The following is a 20,117-nucleotide window of genomic DNA, read 5'->3' as shown; positions in this document are numbered from 1 at the left end:
CCTGCTAACAGAAAAACTAATATCCACTGCAGTAAAACTCTATGATACAATAAGGCTTTAATTTACAGCAGGTTCAATCCTCGTTAAAGTTGTATTTATCATATTTGTCTAAAAGTCATTGAGTTTCCTGCAAAATTTAGCATCCCTTTATGCTCACTAAAAGACAAATAAATAAATAAACAAATAAATAAATAAAATATCAGCTAATAGATAATAAACATTACAGCTAAAGGAATTCATGATGGGAACAGGTTACAACTGATAGTTTCATTTGTGAACAGCTGCAACCACTAGATGGCGCCATGTACCAGTCAGGACGACAGATTGTGTACTCGTCCTTGCAGCTGTTTCCACAAAAGACTTGTTGAGATTTCTTACAATTAAAAAAAAAGTTATTTAAAAAGAATCCGTTGCAAGTCAAACTTCTGCATTGCAGGTAGAGTCAAAGGTTTTCTGAAGGGTCCTTTTATGGTCCTTTTATTTATTTTCTGTTGTTATACGGAGCCATGAACAAAGTGTTTGTGACCTTGTTGATTTCTTAGTTTTTTGCATATTTGTCACACTGACTAGTTTTAAATCATCAAACAAATGTTCATATTAGACAGAGATAACCAGAGAGAAAATACGGAACAGTGGTGAACCTTCTAAGCCAGCCTACCAAAATTACTCCAAGTGAACCCAGAAGATAATTTAAAGAAGTGCAGGCCTCACTTGCCTCAGCTAAGCTCAGAGTGCTTGATTCAACAATAAGAAAGAGACTGGGCAAAAATGGCATTTATGGAAGAGTTCTAATGTAAAAATCACTGCTGACCAAAAACAACACAAACGCTTATCTTATATTTAACAAAAAAAACATCTGGTTGATAACACATTAACATTTAATTACACTATAGTTTAATTGCACTACAGTTTAACAGCACATAGCTTTGTTGAATTTGTGTTTATAAAATTTGTTGCTACTGTTGTAATTTCCGAGCATCATAGAAAACACTCAAGAGCCTATTCTTGTATCCTTTAATGTAATTATTGCAGTTCAGCTTGAGTTTCTTTCTTTCTGATGAAAGGCAGACTTCACATTTGCTGTGCCGTTTTTCACTTTCTTGTTGTCCTATAACCAAACACATAAAGTGTCCGGACACAGTGTAACTGATGCGACTTCATTTCGGATGGTGCAGAATTATTTCAGTTTCTTCTTCTGAATTTAATGCACTGTGTTTGTTTGTGTGAGTTTGTACGTACGGGATTGCAAGGTTAATATAGTGCATCAGTCCGCAAGCATGTTTGCAGGTATGAGTCAGTACAGGCTTGTGTAGTGTTGTGTGTTGTTTTGCGTGACATCCATGAGTTTGTTGCACACGCATCGTAAGTGTGCATTTGTCACATGCGGGCTTGGCGTCAAGATGTCTCTGTTTCCTAAAGGTTAGGCTGTAAAGACGAAGAGATTTATGACTTCTAGCATGAGTTAATGTTTTGGCAGTGGCCTCTGTTGCTCATCTCATTGTGTGTGTGTGTGTGTGTGTGTGTGTGTGTGTGTGTGTGTGTGTGTGTGTGTGTGTGTGTGTGTGTGTGTGTGTGTGTGTGTGTCTTTGTGTAGGCCTAGAAAATTTGTTGACAAGTGATAACAGATACGCTTCGCATAACTTTCCTATAATGAAATACAAGTCATGATAGATAGATAGATAGATAGATAGATAGATAGATAGATAGATAGATAGATAGATAGATAGATAGATAGATAGATAGATAGATAGATAGATAGATAGATAGATAGGTAGTCATTCTTTAGTCACCCTATGTTCCAGTAAATGTGAACAGGAACAGGTGATATCACTGCTTTGCTATTGCTCATCATCATCATTCCTACTTGTAGTTTTATCCTGTGATAAATGATGACGATGATGAAGCAGTAGACTTAAATATTTCTGTATTTTCTGTTTGTTGAGGAAATGTATCCGGCTGTGATGACATTTTATTGTTTTACTGCTAATGCCACGGAGCATCACATAGGACTGACCCGGACTTGCATGGAGCTCTGTGCAAGTTGGCATTGTTTCAGTTTAAATGTTAGCTGAATGATTGATGCTTCTTGGTGTCTGGCTTGAGTGGAAGACAGCCGGTATGTCTCATTGGGTATTGTGCCAGTTCAGGGTGTGGGTGGAATATGCTCCTAACCCGCAAAGAGAAAAACCTTTGTCAAGGTGAATTTTTTCTGTGACTGGATGTTTCATGGATGTTTTGTTAGACCAGTGCTTTGTGAGTTTACCACCCAGTCCTTGTTTGTGACTCTTTAAAAAGAAGCAGCTAACAATGCTCATCATCTCTTCAACCTTCATCAAAGGATGAATTTCCTGCTGGTGACCTACTGAATTTCAAACCACGGAACAGAATAGTGAAGAAAGGCGATTTATGTGACTTTAGATGCGTCATGGTTGTTGTTTCATTTTAGTATTTCAAATCTACTGATTTTTACCTGCACAGTTATCACTAGAGCTTGCAGAGGATGTTCAAAAAAAGAGAAAATATTCGGTGAGCAGCAGTGGTGAGAATACCTTGTTGATGTCAAATGTCAGAGGTGAATGGCCAAACTGCTTCAGGCTGATAGGAAGGCTACAATGATTCAAATAGCCTCTCATTACAACCAAGGCATGTAGAAGAGCATCTGAATGCACAGCAGGTTGAACCTTGAAGCAGATGGGCTACAGCAGCAGAAGACTACAGCTAAGAACAGGAAACTGAGGCTGCAGTTAAGACAGGCTTACCAAAATTAGCTGGTTTAAATAGTGTGGGGGGCTTTCTTGGTTCACTTTGCTCTTCTTTGTACCAACTGAACATCATTTAAAAACAGTCTACTGAGTGTTGTTGCTCACCATGCCCATCCCTTTATAAACACAGTCCATTAGTCTTGTGATAGATTCTGTCAGCAGGATGTCACAAAGCTCAACTGATCTCAGATATGAACGTGTCAGTAAACTCACTGATTAAGTCACCAGATCTCAATCCAATAGAGCACCTATGGAATGTGGAGGAACAGGACATTCACAGGATGTGCAGTGGAAAAATCTCCATCATGTTAGTGTGGACCAAAGTCTCTGAATGTTTCCAGAACTTTGTTGGATCTGTGCCATCTATGCTAAGAATTAACCCTTTCAAACATGAATTATGATATTTGAAATGATACAACCTCAATCAAGTATTTTTATTCATCTTTAGGCATGAAAAAAGATTGTTGAGCTTCATTTTTATAAAACATGTACTTTTCAAAGAGTTTTTTACACGTCCACTTAGGTCGACAACATACGTTGTGACTTATGAATTTGACAAACTAATAAATAATATACACTGTATGTTGTGTTTATGTGCAAGTATACCATCAACACTGACACAAATACAAGAAAACAGCCTTTGAATAGCTGTCCACTGTAGTGACCATTATGCGTGAAAGGGTTAAGGCAGTTCTGAAGGCAAAAACTGGGTCCAACCTGGTGCAAGGTGTGCCTAATAAACTGACAGTTGAGTGCATAACTCAACAATATGTTTAATGTTATTGTTCCTCTCTATTGTCATACGCTATTCTGCAGGTCCATAATTATTTGTGTCTGCAGGGGGGAGTTAAGAATTCAACAATGTCTTTACTGTCCGCTTTGCCCAATAACACAGTGTAATGTAAAAAAACTTTTCTCAACCACCTACTGCTGATTGACTCTAAATAGGGGAATTAAAACAACGTTTTTTCCTTTTTTGCAAAAAACATATGTTATATATATTCTCATATTCCTTTAATCATCTTTCGATATCTCAGATTCTGCATTTTTATTGCAAATTGCTGAAAAGGAACAGTATTTCATTTTGTTCCCAGTACATCAGACTTCATTGAAAACAGATAAATAGGACTTTTTGTCTTCATTTTAAGTGAATATCAAACTGAATTACAACCTAGTTTTTGTTTTTTGGTTTGTTATTTTTTACATCCCTTTTTAATTATACATCTGAACAGCTCGTAAAAATATAAGTACAGTGTTTGGCAGAAATGAGGGAGTGCTCTGGTTCTTTTAAATAAAGAATGAATGACAGACATAATCCGGATACAGAAAGCTTTTTTGTGACATCAGATACTGGTTGTCACACCCTGCTAGAAGACTCTGATAAGCCTGACAACAATCTTTGACTGTAAAACTAATAACAAATTACCTTGTGACAGGCTGGATTACTGTCTGTGTGGGATACAAGGTTGACAGATTCTGTCTGTGCCCAGAACATTCTTCACACATGGTTTAATTGCCTGGAATAATAAGGTTTTATTGCTTAAAAGAAAAGGAAAAAAACAAAATAAACGTCTCTACTCTAAAGTATGCGTGCATGTGTGAGTGTGTGTGACTGAGAGAGGTGTGTCGGTCCAAAAACAGAGGTGAAGTGTTTCCAAAGAAATACTTCTGCAGTGACCTGCAACAAGAGAAAACAGAGCATTGTGCTAATACTTGAGAAGCATCTAATCAGAGGCTGGATGGCAACACAGAGTAGAAACATGTAGCAAAATATCTAAACACCTGGAATCCAAACACTCACATTATCCAACTGACCTGCATGACATTAAATCAGTATAGATTCTAACAGACACCACAGGTAACATTTGTAATTCTGTGAACTCTTTATGTTCTAATTTTTTAGAAATGGGAAATAAAAGACTTGTTGTTGGTAAATGGACTGTAGTCTAAAGATATATGGTTTGTTATTTTTTTTGTCATGGATCTTGGGTTTTGTGCCCAAGTTTTGAGGTTTTTGTACTAATTTTCAGTTATTGTGTCTCTTGTTTTTGTTATATAGCAGATATTTCCTGGTTGGCGTCAAAGTTTTTTTTACCTTGCCTTTTGCAGTCTAGTGTCTAGTTTGTAGTTACAGTTCATATTTGAGTCTTTGAGTTTTAGTTTATTTTTCTCTCCTGTTTGTGCCCATATCTTGCTGTTAAGTGCTTGTGTTAGGTGTTCTCTTGTTGTGATTTTTCCTGTTTTATTTTGATACTTATTTGTCTCTTTCTTTTAGCTTTACATCCCGTGTCGCAGTATCTGTGATTAGTGTCAGCTGCTCTTAGTTCCCCACCTGTTTCCTGTTCCCTCGTTGCCTCCTGTGTGTATTTAAACCCTGAGATCCCTGGTATTCCTCCTGTTGTCCTTATTATATTTGGGCTTTATCTGCTACCATTTTGGACTATTTCCCTACCTAAACTGCATTTTTTCCTGTTTATTAATTAAATAGAAAATTAATAAACTTTCTCTCTAGTCTGCATTCGCATCCAAAACAGGCAATTTTTCACAGTGTATTTTTTTCCAGTTATTTTATGGACATATTGTGTAATTCAGTCAAAGCTGCAATTATAATAATTAACTTGGCTGTAGTTGAAAGAAAATTGTTTGATTTTTTTTTTTTTTAATTCCTAAGTTAGCTGAATGATTAATCGTTCTCCTATTTTTTTTAATTCAAAGTGGACTGTTGCCTCATGGGTTTTCTGCCCAAAATCCAAAACTTTCTCCTTCAATTGCTTCATGATTTCAAACTGGACATACTGTAGGTGTGAATGTGAGAGTGAGAAGCTGGGTCTCTCTTTGTCTTAGCTCGAATTGGATTGGATAGTTTTCCTACATACATCATGTAGCATATTTTTGCATTCATGGTTTAAATGTGACCTTACTGTTTCAAAACTCACTAGAAGGAATTAGTTATAGTAAAATTCTAATCATCAAAAGAGAATATCTTTGAGTTTTACTGCAGCCTGTACCATTACGCAAACTGTTTACTTGTCTGTCTTCAGCTCTTTGCTCCAACTTCAACCATGCGACTTAAAGCCAAACCTACAGTAATGAACACTTCTGTGACTCAGAAGACATCCTCAAAGATGTCTTCTGAGTTGAAGATCTTCTGAGTGGCATGTGCAGGAGTTTACTATTATATGTTCACATTTGCAAAGTTGATAGAGACATAAAAGATGCACAAAGAGAAGGGAAAAGTCAACCTGCGGTCAGTCTCCAAAACTATATGACCCTGAGAGATCACAGGTCAAAGACCTCCTGAGGAGATGAGATGCTCAAAGATATAACATCATTACAGGAGAGGTAGGAGCAAGACCTTGAACTGAGAGTAAACTCTGAGATGAACTGTGCCCCCGTAAATCATGCAGTACAGCCTAAATTTAGTTCAAATTATGGGCAGCTTAAAGCACAAACTCAGGATTCCTTGTTATTATTATTTTTAGTTCAAAGCACTGGAATTGTTTGGCTTTGTTTATGAGATGCATACACAAACGGGAAGTTTTTTCAGCATCGCCACTTGACAGGAAAAATGTATAGCCGAATTCAAAGACACAGAATTAAGCTGCACTGAAAGACTATTGAAGAGGACAGGTCTCATGCTGTGCTTTCAGACAGTGAGCAAGTATGTGTTTAAACAGTCTCTTTGAAGCTAAATGTGAAATGATTAAGTCCACTTAGAAGTCTGCGTGGCTCTTCGGTGTGCGTTCATGTGTGCGTGCATGGAGCTCTTTGAAGATGGCACTCTTGTGAGTTCAGGAAAACCTTTACAGCAGTGCTAAGTGGAGGGTGCAGCACACTATAAAGATCCAAGATAAGTGTGTAATGTGTATATTCATGAGTGTGTGTGTTTGTGTAGTTGAGGCAGGACCTGACATGACTTGCGGGCCCGGTAGAGCTGACGCCAGCCCCTTGTTTCTGGCTGTCTGTATGCGTCCTGAATGACAGCCCAGAGGCAGTGCGTATGTGTGTGGTTAGGTGGGAAAAGAAAGGTTTCATGTTTGACAGGAACCATCAATAAAACAGCAACCGTCAAATCGCCTCAAAACCACCTGAACCTGCTCTGAGAAAGTGTGGAGGAATGTGTCTGAGTGTGTTTGAGAGGGAGAGCAAGACGGAGAGCGAAAGAGAGTAGAGGATGTGTGTCGACATGTATTTTCTCTCCTTTAATTTGTTCAGTGACTTCAGCAGCTCTGATTGGTGGCCATGTAAAGCATGGTTTGTGTGAGGCTGTGCCTCTCCAGAGATTTGTCAGATACACAGATGATATTTAAGCTTGCCCACATTTCCAGGCAAATCTTGGAGGGCGGGGTCTGCATTTCTGTGTGGAATAAATTAACAATTTGTTGGACGGCAATTAGCATGAAAAAGCAAGCGGCTGTTTTCCAGTCAATTTAACATCAGCCATCTCTCAGTGCTTTTCTTAGCGCCTCCCTTCTTCTGCTCCCTCGGAATTTTATGGCAGGCATTGTGGCGAGTTGAAGCGCAATGATGGGGAGGAGGATAAACTAACCATGAGCGTAGCGTTGATTGTGTGGGTTTGTTAGTATGTGTCTATCTCTGTGCATACGTACGTGTGTGGTTGAGTGCTACTGCATTAAGTTGAACTGAAAAGTGCTTTGGCCTGCAAATCTGCAAGAGGTAATTGACATTTCACAGCAGCAGAGGTAAAAAAAAAAACAAACTAGATTCATGCTTTAAAGAATATAATAGTACATGTAATACAATACTACTACAGCACTGTGTGCACATTATACACTACCTTATGAGTTACAAAGTAAGTTAAAGCACTTAAGTAATTTAGACTTGTAGGATTAGTTGAAGAGAAAGCACTCAGAGGACTTGTGCAGTATTTGTTGTCCCAGTGTGGTGTCATTTTCCATAACTTTTCATAATGAGGTTGTGGGAATTTAACCCATGCAGAGGTTATGGAGATGCACTTGCACACAGTCCTCCCAAATAAGTTCTGTATTCATTACGGTTATAGTCAGTTTACATACACTCTTCATGAATATGAGTGTCATGGTCATTTGGGGTTTTTAATGATTTCTTCAATTGTTCTTTTCCAGAGTGGAATTATTTTACAGTATTTATATTTAATGATTCAAAAAAACAAGAACTGTATGCAGAACTTTGGATTTATTTAGGATGTTCTCTAATACACACAGCATGAGAACATTACTCCTAGTATTTGGATAAATCTCCCTTAGCAACTTTCATCAAAACCAGATGCTTCGGGTAGCCATCATCAAGCTTCTGGCATAATTCTGGCTGGTTATTTGACCACAGTTCTTGGCATAACTGGTGCAGTTCATTTAAACTGGTTAGTTTCCTGGCACAGACCAAGCGTCAACCATCAAACCGCTAATTTGTTATGAAGTTGAATAAGTGGAAGAATTTCTCCTCCTCGTTATTCCATCTACTTTGTGCAGTGTACCAGTACTTGTTAAAGCAAAACAGTCCCACAGAATGATGCTACCACTACCCTGCTTGGTAGCTGATACAGTGTTTTTTGGTTTGAAGGCCTCACCTTTACACCTCCAAACAGTTGTTTTGACACTGCCCCCTAGTAACAGTACACAGCTATACCTTTGCAGAGCACCTTGGACCAGTGCAGCACACATTCACAATTCACCTGTTACCATTCATTAATTAAACTGATAGTGTCTCTTAAGAAAATTTTGACCTATTTAACTTACAGCTCGGTACTTTGCACTTTTCTGAGGGCAAATTCTACTCTTTATGAAGGATCTTTTTTGTACCTTTGGCAATGTTAGCACATTTCATAATATGTAAACCTAATGTGCTTAACATAAAAGTAATACTTTCAAAACACACACACACACACACACACATACACACACAGTTATTAGGTGTAAGCCTGTGAGAACAAAAACGTTCTAATTGACCTCAGGTCAGCAGGCAGGTTGTTCCAAAGAGCATCACAGTAACTGAAAGCACCCTCAGCACACTTAGATCTAATTCTGGAAGCAGATAAAAGATCTGGAGCTGATGACCTGAGAGGTCTAATTGGGTTATAGACAGTGAACAAGTCCGAGATGTACTGGGGGACCAAACCACTGAGAGCTTTATGAACTAATAGAAGGATTTTAAAGGTCATTTTGTGTTGAACTGAGAGCTAGTGAAGTGACTGCTCAAATTTTCTGTTGTCCTACTGATGCAGGTTTATTACTGTCTCTTCAAATATTTCCTGGGGGAAGTTTGAGGGAGTATGCCAGTTATCTTTCAAGCCCTTCTGATCAAATTTTGGATTTGTGATCTGAACATAACAGACAGGTTACTAAACCATGTAGTAATGCCATAATGGATGAAAAATTCAATAGTTGCCCTATAGAGTAATATTCCAATGCTTTTATCCATCACATGGGTCCCAAAGTGAACACCATAAATACCTTAACGTTGTCCCTTGCTTACCCTTTTCTCCACCACTTAAAACCAAGCTGTGATCTAAAACCAATCTCTGATGGATCTTGGCTTGCTTACCTTTTTGTATTGATTTCTGCAATGTTTGTGTATACTGTCAAGCAGCCCTCGGGGGACTCCCACACTCATAACCTGTATGTACTACCGAAACCATAATGTTCACCTTCCACTTCTTTTAATTAAAAAAGCAAGGAGGAACACAATGCCTGTTTACTCTAAAACAGAACAGCGTTTAAGCACAAGGCTAGGTAGCAAACGAGGCGGATGCTTATATAGCCACACCCCATATACTTTACAGGTGTCCTGCAACTATCATCAGAGGGTGACACCTGTAAAAACCGTGTAATTCTATCTAAGCACTGAAATCTTAATTAAACTGAAAGCTTAAAAGAGCCAAACTTTTAAATGTCCAAAATATCACTTCATATGAAGAAGTGCTAGAGAAGCATATGAATGCTTAAAGGAGTCAGAGTGCTTATAAGCATCAGTAGCAGCTGATATCAGTATCCTAGAGGGATTTCAATGAGACTTCCTTTTGCTTTTTGATGACACTTGATCAAAATAATTTAGGATGACTTGTATTAAGCTCATTGGGTCATTGATAAGATTAAGATAGGAGCTGTAAACTCGTAAATGTATTTAATTACAGCTTCTAGATTTATAGAGCTCAGATCTGCACTGATTATACAAGAAGACACAATTACAAAATATATATCATGATCAACAGCTAAAAACTAAATGAAATAAATAAATAAAATTATAAATCTTAATAAACCTGGCTGATGGTCTTCACTTTAGCAAACATGCAAACTTCAATTCTCGGAAAGTTAGCTGCTGCGAATGGTAGTGGTCCAGGTGAAGATGGGAGGAAAAAACCTCACAAACAAGCCTTCTAATGCTGATGTGGGTGTCTACTCAATCACTACTTCCATCAGACAGACAGATGGACTGCTAGCCAACAGGACACACACACACAAGATGACCTAGACCCCCCACGCTGAGGTAGCAGCGATCAGACGCGTCAAGTCCATCCATCAAGACTGAAAGTGAAAAATGACGTCTGGAAGTGTATGATTATGCTCCTGGGCTTCAGCGCATCAATCAATGGACGCACATACATTAAACACAGAGAAGACGCAAAAACCTGAAAAATGAACATGAGTAAATTAATCTTCTTGTCTGAGGAGTGTCTGTGCGGTGGTGAAGAGCAGGAAGAGGAATGAACAGAGTTATTGGTGAGGAGAACCAAGATCACGGTCAGAGCGGGATTTAATCAAGGAGAAGGAGTTTGTCCGAGTGCTCCTCAGTGGTTGAGTTTGGAGAACACGGCTGGCTTCAGGACAAACACTACAGCATCTTAACTCAGACATGTGACATGTGTGGCATCATGGGCTTTTTTGTTTTTATATCTTCATCCTCTTCCTCTTGTTCTTCTGCTCTTCTGTTTGTCTTCCTTCCTCTTTGAAACCCACCATTATTACTTTATGTGCAACCAAAAATGTTGGTTTTGTGATTGTTGAATACCATTCCCAGCTGTCAACACACGCACCATGAAAAAATGCTGCTGTTTTCTTTATCAGGTGTTGCTCTCATAAATCATCTTATAATACAACTACAACCAGTAGCTGATTTGCATTGCACAACACAGGAAACAGATAATAACAGCAAACCTGAGTCAATAAAGGCAACATCTTGTTTTCTGATTTGAATTCCATTTATTTGAACATATCTTTTAACATTGTCTTAGGCTTTTGTTACCTTATCACTACATGCTGTATTAAAAACTGCAACACCATTTGCAGAATGGTGATACACGTGTTTGAAGCTTAGCCATGACTTCCTTCCAGCAGTAGTAGTCGTAAAATAACTTTTTCCCAATAAGACGATGTCATTATGAAGTTCCGCTGATGTTTGGACAGACAAATCCTCCCTCCTCCTCTGTTGCTAACACAAAGCTAGCCAAGAACTCTTTAAACTGAGTGAATGCTGACCCCAGCCCAGCAGCCAGACCCTGAACTTCAACAGGTAACAAACTTATTAGCAGTCAGCATGCAGCCTCTGTTTCTATCTGTTCATGGTTCTAAGGCAAAATCACTGTGGCAATCAGGTTTAAGTCTCTTTGGGCTGTTTTTTTATCTTTGCTTTGTCCTGTTGGTTTTTTGTGCTTTTTACTTACTGAAAAATTAACTTACCGGACAAACTCAGCAGGTGACTGCTTTGATGGTCTTTTAGTACAATACAGCACTTGTACTGCATCTTAGCTGTCACCACCTTATGACCATATTCAGATGAGGAGGGAGAGGCTAAAGATATAGAGAGTTATCTGCTAATGCTAGCACTGGTTAGTGAAGCGCATCGTTTCTGTAGTTATTTCCCTGTTAAAATGTGATTTCATGTACACCACACACTGAACAAAAACTTAACTCTGCATAACTTTAAGCCATTGTAGGATTAAAATAAGCTACTATTAAACCCTCTTGTATTTGCTATGAAGGGGAAATTATCTGTAGAAACACTCAGTCTTTTTATATCAAACTGTAAACATATTTATTTCTGCTATAGATTTTGGGCATTTAAACATAAGAGTCTATGGAGACTGAATCATGTTTAGAGCCAGTTAAAACAGTCATTTGACCGACAGATGCCGAGCAACATGCAGCTGGGATTTTAGAGGAGTGGTTGACAGCACTAATCTGTAGGATCGCTGTAGACATAATTGCAGTACCCTAAAGTTAGCATCCACCTTTACAAACCTTTAAAAACTGTCATTTAATTAATTAACAGCAGTGGTAAAAGATGGCAAGAGAGAAAACAAAGAAAGTATAATATGAAACAATTACTTCTACTTACTATTTACTTTCTAGAAATCACTGCATCACCATTCAAAATAATTATAAAATCTATTTATTCATAGTCAGTTCCTAGCACAGTTAATTGGTAGACTAGTAGTTGGGGTTTTTTTTATACTTTAATATTAAAAGTTGCAAACCTGAGGTGACACTTGGGTTATGTACACTGAGATGATGTGAAGGCAAGGCGGAGGTCTCTCCATGAGGTTTAAGCTACGTTAACAGAGTGCAGCAAGAGTGTATACAAGCAGTGATCTGTAATCAACGTACACACTCCCTTTCATCACAAACATCAACAACTTGTGAGAAAAATCAATGAAGACTCCTCCTCCAGAGGCATCTCATTAATATCTCGGTGCGCAGAACATCTCCTCGGCATAAATCAGCAGCTTTATTGGGAGTAGTTAACAGAGACGAGACAAAAGTTGATGGAGGAGCAGAGAAACTCATAACGCAAGCAGCTTTAGTGAAGACGCTTGTTGAAAAGATACCACTTTCAGCACAACGTGTGTGTGTGTGTGCGTTTTTGTGTGTGTGTGTGTGTGTGTGTGTGTGTGTGTGTGTGTGTGTGTGTGTGTGTGTGTGTGTGTGTGTGTGTGTGAGTGTGTGTGTGTGTGAGTGTGTGTGTGAAGCTGTGAGTGAGACTGAATGAGAGCTTTTCATCCACTCTAGTTACTAATCACAGTCTCATTCTCTCACACCCTGCATAATTCTCCTCCCCACCTTTATAAATCTTTCTTCTCACTCCACCTCTTCCTCTCTTTCTGAGGGCAGAGACAGCAGATGTGTTGGCAGGTTAAATGACCTCTGTGATGTACGACTTAACAAACCCCGAGCATCCATCAACACTAACCCTCAGCGTGTGTGTGTGTGTGTGTGTGTGTGTGTGTGTGTGTGTGTGTGTGTGTGTGTGTGTGTGTGTGTGTGTGTGTGTGTGTGTGTGCGGAATAAAGAGAGGAAAGAGCCGCTGCTCATAAAGTGCAATTTCAATTCACCTTCATCCCAGAACTTGAGCCAAACAAACTCGGCAGAGGTGTCTACACACTCGTCCTCTCAACCTTTCTCTCCTCACTGACAAATCTTCCCTCCTCCTCTTTTTTTTCTAATTTCATGAATGGGTTTGTCTGCTGGTGTATGTATATGCGCTGTATACATGAATGTGAATGAAGCCGTTCAACAGTGTAATTACATTGGCCTGGATTCCCTCAATCTGCTGCACGGGCTGATGAGAGATGCCCTCTCTGACCCCTGTATGTGTGTGAGAGCGACTGAAAAATGAGGGTAAACTTCTACAGATTTCAGGGCAGCTTATTGTCACTGTATCCACTAACCAAAGGGATAATCTATGAAACCAATGGAAACCAGTCCTCTGTACGCTTGCTTTCCATTACTCTAAAGGACTGGACTTTTTAAGATGTCCTCCCCCCATGACCTTATATTTATCTTTTCTTCCTGTTGTATCATATGTAAGCACTGCAATTCCAATAAGCTGCTATATGCTATGTGAGAGATTAAAAGCATACAAAGGGCAAATGAGTCGAAGAGATTTCACTATGCACTGATTCTTTATGGGATGTTTTTTTCTTTAAAAAAAAAAAAGAGGGGGGAATCTTATGATTTCATCACAGCAACTCAAACTAATTTCCCTGACTCTGCTGCTACAGTCGTCCATCAGCTCCGTGCTGACAGACAGGCTGCAGACGTGCCCTCTCAGTGGAGTAATTACAGGAAGCCAAGGAGGAGCTGCTTCAGGCACATCCTGGCACACAGCTCACCTGGATGACTTTTCCTGCACTTTAGAAAAGAAAGTTTATTTTATTTTAACGGCTTAATGTGCATCCTCACATTGGTTGCCGCAAGGTCTGCAACCTATGCTTTTTAAAAAAAACTAAAATAGAGTGGCTACCCCCTGGTTACAATGAATATTTTTGTGTCATGTTTAGCAGCTTTGTCGTTTGACTCTGTGATTCTCCCGCTAATTGTCTCAGCAGGGCAGCTGACCAAGATGGCTGGCCTGCCCTCTGGATCACTCCTGACTATGCTCCAGCCTACAAAAGGAGGAGATGGGGAAGAAAAAGCAAGGAGAAATAAAATACTTCACCCACCCCTCTCCCGGAGAAGTGCCAGATCTTTATTTCAGTCTTTTCTCCCAGCTCTTTCTGTCTCAATGCCCACAAAGTGATTGGAAAGCACACGACAATCTTTTTTTGTTGACGTTCGATGGCGCGTGATAATGCGGTCATTATCGTGGCTAAAGGAACAGGTTGAGGCTCAGACAGGGTTTCACTGGGGGCCTTTAAAGCACACACATACAAAAACACGCACACACTCTCAGTGTGGGAAAAGAATGCTTCGAAAAGAGGGACAGCTGTTTGGGTGGCTTGTGAAGATGGCGATTAGGTTTAGGAGAAGATGGCCCACTGTAAACTCCACCTGTGCATACGGCCTTCCCCGAGGCTGTGGGGGAAAGCAGAGCCTCTCATTTTGTCCAGTCTGCTGAGAGGTGTGTGTTTTCGTGATTTCACTGTAATAACTAAAATACCCAAATCCAAAATTTTACAGCTATGACGCCTAACTTCTAAATTATTTTCTAAGTTTCATTTTAAAGTAGAGCAAGCAAATATTCATTAGAAGCTAATCCAACTTATCAAGTTTATGAAGCCAATTTCAAGTTGAAAGCTGTGACTGTCCACCGCAGCACAGTGATTCTACCAATAGCTGCAAAACAAACTGAACTAAGAAATTGTAGAAACAACTCAGTGTAAAGTGTAGGCGGTATGAAAGAGGGCCGAAGACATCACAGTGTCACCCACTGCTTTTAGATTTTGCATTTTGAAGCTTCAACATGAGCAATTTTGACCGTCACTGTTTTGTTTTTGGTTTCTTGGAGTGAGAGGTTACATTAGATGGATGAAAGTGTGGAATTCCTCTTTAACAACTAATGCTAGCTAGCTTGTTTAGCATGTTACATTCTCAAACTGTATGGGTGCATCTCGCAAACACACATATCGGTTAATTAGTGCTAATAAAGAACTACAGTTTCACTCAAAACTAAAGCATACAGATTTTTTTGGGATGACAGATAATCCATTAAAAAGCTCAAAAAGACAGCAGCAGCACAAACATACAAAGGTTGGTCGGCCTAGCAGACACTGAGCCAGCTGCTACTGGGACACCTGTCAGTCAACATAGCCACGCCCCTTAAACCGTAAACACTGAATGCTTTTGGCTTGTTACACATTTCTCTGAAACTGACAGCTGGTCATTAGACTGCACAGGTTATGGTTGCCTAGGTAACCCTATAGGTGGTTTTATGTCAGTCAACGGTATTCTTCAGTCTCATTGGTAGTCACTTCAGTCGCTCGCCCAAATGTTTCGCATCGCCAGCAGTTATTTCGTACGTAGTTACTTAAAGTCACAAAATCATTCATTATCTAAGGTCTCTGTGAATCACCTCCAGTGTTTATGCAGCTCTTCCAGGGAGATGAGATCTAAAAACATTGACCTCACTCAAATTTATTTTAAACACAACAAAGCAAATGTATGCAAGTTTCCACCAGTAAGAAAAAATGAATTTAAAAAAAACCCCAAAACATTTTGGGTCAAAATTTTTAATTTGGGATATGAAATTGTTAAATTACTTGAAATTTTGAGTTTCTGCTGAACAAGTCAAAATTTTAAGATATTAAATTTAAATTTTGAAATTCAATTTCTTCATTTTTTTTCTTTTTTTTTGTGGCACAAACAAACTTCCATAACAAAGCCACCTGGTTCAATTTACAGAAGAACTTCCTACAGTCAATTTAATTTTAAATTAAGTTGACTGTAGGACGTATTATTATTTAATTTAAATTAAATTAAATTTTAATTTGGTTTTGGGGTAAAGTACCCCTCTAATCTAAGCTGATACACCATGCCATCCTTACTTACTTAAAATTAAAAAGGCTTTGCAGCCTGCTTGTCTAGCTTCTCTACATTTTACAAAAAGGTGTAAGTACACCATTGATGTATTTTTTATTTTCCTGGAGAATAACTGAATCCTTGGAAGGAAGCAGAGGTTCTCTGATCTCGTTCGGAGTTGTTAGGCCTATAAACTACTAATCTAGCCACAGGTCAAGTAAGTCAATGCACTGTACATCATATGTTTGAGATATTCGTATGTTAGTGTGTTTAACTATCAAGTATATGCTGAATAATTTCCTTCAAGAAACAAACAACAAACATCTGCCTTAACATTTTGAAGTGTACATGAAATCTAACCTAAAATGATATATCGGACTTTGCATTGCAACACCAAAAATAATTATGCACACTAGCAGCCACTTGATTTAAACTGTGAGATGTGATTAACTTTTCTGTGAGTGTGCAGCTGACTTCATTTAGGATAGCCAAAGCGATGAGGTAAGGGCAGGAAAGCAGTATATCAAGCAAATGAAGGAAGTAGCTTGAATCCTGCTGTTTTATTACATTTGAAATTCAAATGAAATATAAGTGCCTTTGCTCTTACATTAGGTTATTTCTAGGGTGCATGTGTCATCACAAAGGTTAAACATGCCTGATTTAAGTGTAGGACTATCTATGTATCCAAATAATAAAAGTTATTTCTTCCCACTGTGAGTCTGAGCTTAGCCAGGTGTCTAAATGAGTTATAAAATTAGGGAAAAGAACAGAAAGAGATGCTTTATTTTAAAAAGTCATTTGTTTTGTGTTGAATAAGATGAAATTGTAGAGGCAGTGATGGTGTCCTCCCTTCCCTCCCCCAGGGCTGACTGGATACGCCCCAGGGACAGGATGGGACGGACGTGACCAGCCTCCCATTCATCAGCCTCTCCCTCTGAGTGAACTCACAACTTAAGTAAAACAAAACTGCTCTTTGCTGTTTTACATGCACAGAAAGCTTCCCTTGTGTATTTTATTGTGTTTACTAGCACGCATTATCTTTACTGGCCGATGGCACAAAATCCCCTTATGCCAGTTGCTTTTTGGTTTATTAAATGTTGCCTTTTTATTGCTACATTAAGGGGTAACTTCACCCTAACACAGCTTTAAATTAAACTTTCAGTGATTATGTTTGAAGAATTTTAACTGCAATTTGCCTACTTTGCCTTATCGTGGAGCCTTGCGCTGTTTGAAGTCAAGTAACGAAATAAATGGAGCTGAAACATCAAATATAAATACACGTGGAACTTATAATGGCATCTACTGCTGCTACATTTTTATTAACCTAATGAGGAAATGCCTTAAATCAGTCACGAAACTATTCACTGCCATTTTTTGTGGCGGTATGACGTGTATTTTGACCAACTGGTGGAAGGAAGAACGTTTCTGCGCACTCATCTGTTGCTTCAGTGCCTCCTTTTGAATCTCATGCGTTAAACTTTAAACTATTCGCTCACTCTTACTTTGAAACTATACTCGCTTACAACGTTTGAAATGTATGACGACCCCGAGCACAAATGTTTGGAGACGATGACAGCTGATCTCTGATTGGCCAGCGGATGCTCAGCGCCACTTCAAAGCCACGGGGAAGGTACAACTACTACCAAAGCAGTCAGAGAGGAAAACAGACGCAAGCCACCGAGAGCACACACAGACACTGACAGCAGAAGATATCACTGCACGGAGTCCATGGCTGCCACACTGCTTGGGGTGAGTTTGCGTTTCGACGCAACTTTTGGTTTTTTTTTCTGAATTTTTTTTTTTTTTTTTGCAAAAGCAAATTCCTTAAAGGGTCTGTCCATTTGCTTATTCGGTGAATATTTATGTTATCTCCTTTATCTCGTTTAAATGCCGCTGTTTATAATAAAAGTATCGCTATTTAAATTAATCGAGATTTAGTTGTTTTCCCATCTACATTTTGTTTTAGCTTTCACGGCTTGCGCTATTGATGGCGAGTTGCTACGTCTAATGGAAAAGTTTAGCGATTTAGTTTTTTAAAGATTATTTGCTCTCCATATTGAAAGTTATGTAAGTTACTAAGTTATCCCACCTGCTGTGGTATTGCTGGTATAAGTAAAAAACAACAACAATGTAAGCTTCATTTGTGTTTTGCAGACTGTATCCAACTCATTTGATTTACAAGCTTCATTTTATGCGTGTTTTGCGCACATGGTTTCAGTGGCGTGCTGGCTCTAAATGCGTGCTTTGTGTTCCCGCAGGAGGAGCCACGGTTGGGCAGCACCCCGCTGGCCATGCTGGCCGCAACCTGCAGCAGGATTGGTGAGCCCAGCCCCTCCTGCTCCCCTGCTGTTTCCGATGGAGCCCCCGGACTCGTCAAAGGGTTCCACCCGTGGAGAAGGAGCACGCAAGTCACCAGCAACTTGGGTACCTGCCTCACCTCGTTTGGGGTTTCTTCTGGGACCTCCAGGAGTAGCGGAACCGGACTGACTGACGCCTCTAGCGCTTTCAGTGTGACAGCTGCTACTTCTTCTTTAGGGAATGATTTTTCTATGTATCAGACCGCTGTGCCACCGGACAACTGCGTTCCCAATTCCGCACACGCACAGCGGCCCGTGCTTCTGACCAAATTTCCCTCCTCGGTGGAAAGCATAGCCGGGATATATCCGAGGATGCATGCACATCCCTATGATCCATGGTTCAAGCCCGTGGGGGACACTGGTAACGGGCCTCCTGCTTGGTGGGATATGGGCAGCAGCTGGGTGGAGGCACAGAACACAGTCGGGTTACCCTCTCCTTTGAGCAGCTACACCAGTGACTACAGCTCGAACTTCAGCCCCAGTGCCTCTCAGCACCTGCTCCCCGCGGCGCAACATCTCTTCGACGGCTTCAGACCGCCTGTTCACGCAGCCTACACAGAGCCTCCGGTCACGGCGGCACCTCCTCTTACAAGTTCCCCAGTCGTGTCTTTGCCCCCATCCTCCCGCTCCTCCTCACGGCGCTACTCCGGTAGAGCCACTTGTGACTGTCCAAACTGCCAAGAGGCGGAGAGCCTCGGCCAAGGGCGCACGAGCCCCCGGCGCAGGGGCTTGCACAGCTGCCACATCCCAGGTTGTGGTAAGGTTTACGGCAAAACTTCGCACCTGAAGGCCCACCTGCGGTGGCACACCGGGGAGAGGCCGTTTGTCTGCAACTGGCTTTTCTGCGGGAAACGCTTCACGCGCTCTGACGAGCTCCAGCGGCACCTGCGCACACACACCGGGGAGAAGCGATTCGAGTGTTCCCTCTGCCACAAACGATTCATGCGCTCTGACCATCTCAGCAAGCACGCAAGGACACACAGCCCGGAGGACGGCGGGGAGCCGGGGCTGACAAAGGGCACCAGCGACACTGACAATAGCGGCAGCCCGAGCCCTGGACTGAGACTGCACAGCACCGAGGGACAGAGAGCGGTGCAATAATCCACAGAGCTGAACCCGATGAATCCACACGTGGGTTGTTTGCTTTACAGCGTGCCGTGGACTCTTAAGAACTGAAACAGCACTTTATGGATCACTCTGCTTATACCTCATCTGTTATTTGTACCTTTCTATGAAAAGTCTTTTATTCTGTCGTTTAGGTTCTAATTTTATTTTTTTTTTTCATGTATTTCTCTATTGCCTAATTTATTCGTGGTTTGTTTTGTTTTGTTTTTTGTTTTTTTAATATATATAAAAAAGGGAGAAAAACGAGCCTTTCATAATCCCCTTTGACTTCATTATTATAGTAATTAAATATATAAATTACAATAAAGTTTGAGTGACTACATTTCTATAATTTACTCGTTTGAAAGTCTCTGTTGCACTGGGATTACAATTAAAAACAAACAAACGAAACGACTACTCGCATGCAATAATCTAAGTTTTGTTATATATTACAATTTGCCTCAGAAACAAAGTCTTAGTTTTGAACAGTTTGCAGTGATTATATATAATCAGAAAAAAACTACATAAGAATTGGTACTAATTGTACCCAGTTTGTCTCCCCCCCCCCCCAAAAAAAAAAAATCTAAGTAGGCACATCTGCATATTTGGCACTTTTAGATACAAAGAGTTCTGTAGTCAGTGACGTCAGCCAGCTGCTGCTTTAT

The 20,117-nt window shown here is 40.0% G+C and overlaps 1 protein-coding gene across 1 annotated transcript; it reads left to right on the top strand.

Annotated features, from left to right (window-relative positions):
- Positions 1 to 17,569: 17,569 nt before the first annotated feature.
- Positions 17,570 to 20,011, top strand: sp8a (sp8 transcription factor a). The gene is made up of 2 exons (XM_031756912.2): positions 17,570 to 17,740; positions 18,250 to 20,011. The coding sequence occupies exons 1-2, from the start codon at positions 17,720 to 17,722 to the stop codon at positions 19,447 to 19,449; spliced, it is 1,221 nt and encodes a 406-aa protein (XP_031612772.1). The 5' UTR covers positions 17,570 to 17,719; the 3' UTR covers positions 19,450 to 20,011.
- The last annotated feature ends 106 nt before the right edge of the window (positions 20,012 to 20,117 follow it).

This window comes from Oreochromis aureus, linkage group 22, assembly GCF_013358895.1.
Source record: "Oreochromis aureus strain Israel breed Guangdong linkage group 22, ZZ_aureus, whole genome shotgun sequence".
In the NCBI taxonomy this organism is placed as follows: domain Eukaryota; kingdom Metazoa; phylum Chordata; class Actinopteri; order Cichliformes; family Cichlidae; genus Oreochromis; species Oreochromis aureus.
This window is presented reverse-complemented; position numbering and strand designations above follow the sequence as displayed.

Bases quoted from the DNA above. Each gene is read 5' to 3' on its own strand.
- sp8a (XM_031756912.2), top strand. From the start codon at position 17,720: ATGGCTGCCACACTGCTTGGG. The intron at 17,741-18,249 runs GTGAGTTTGCGT...GTGTTCCCGCAG, and splicing joins TGGCTGCCACACTGCTTGGG to GAGGAGCCACGGTTGGGCAG.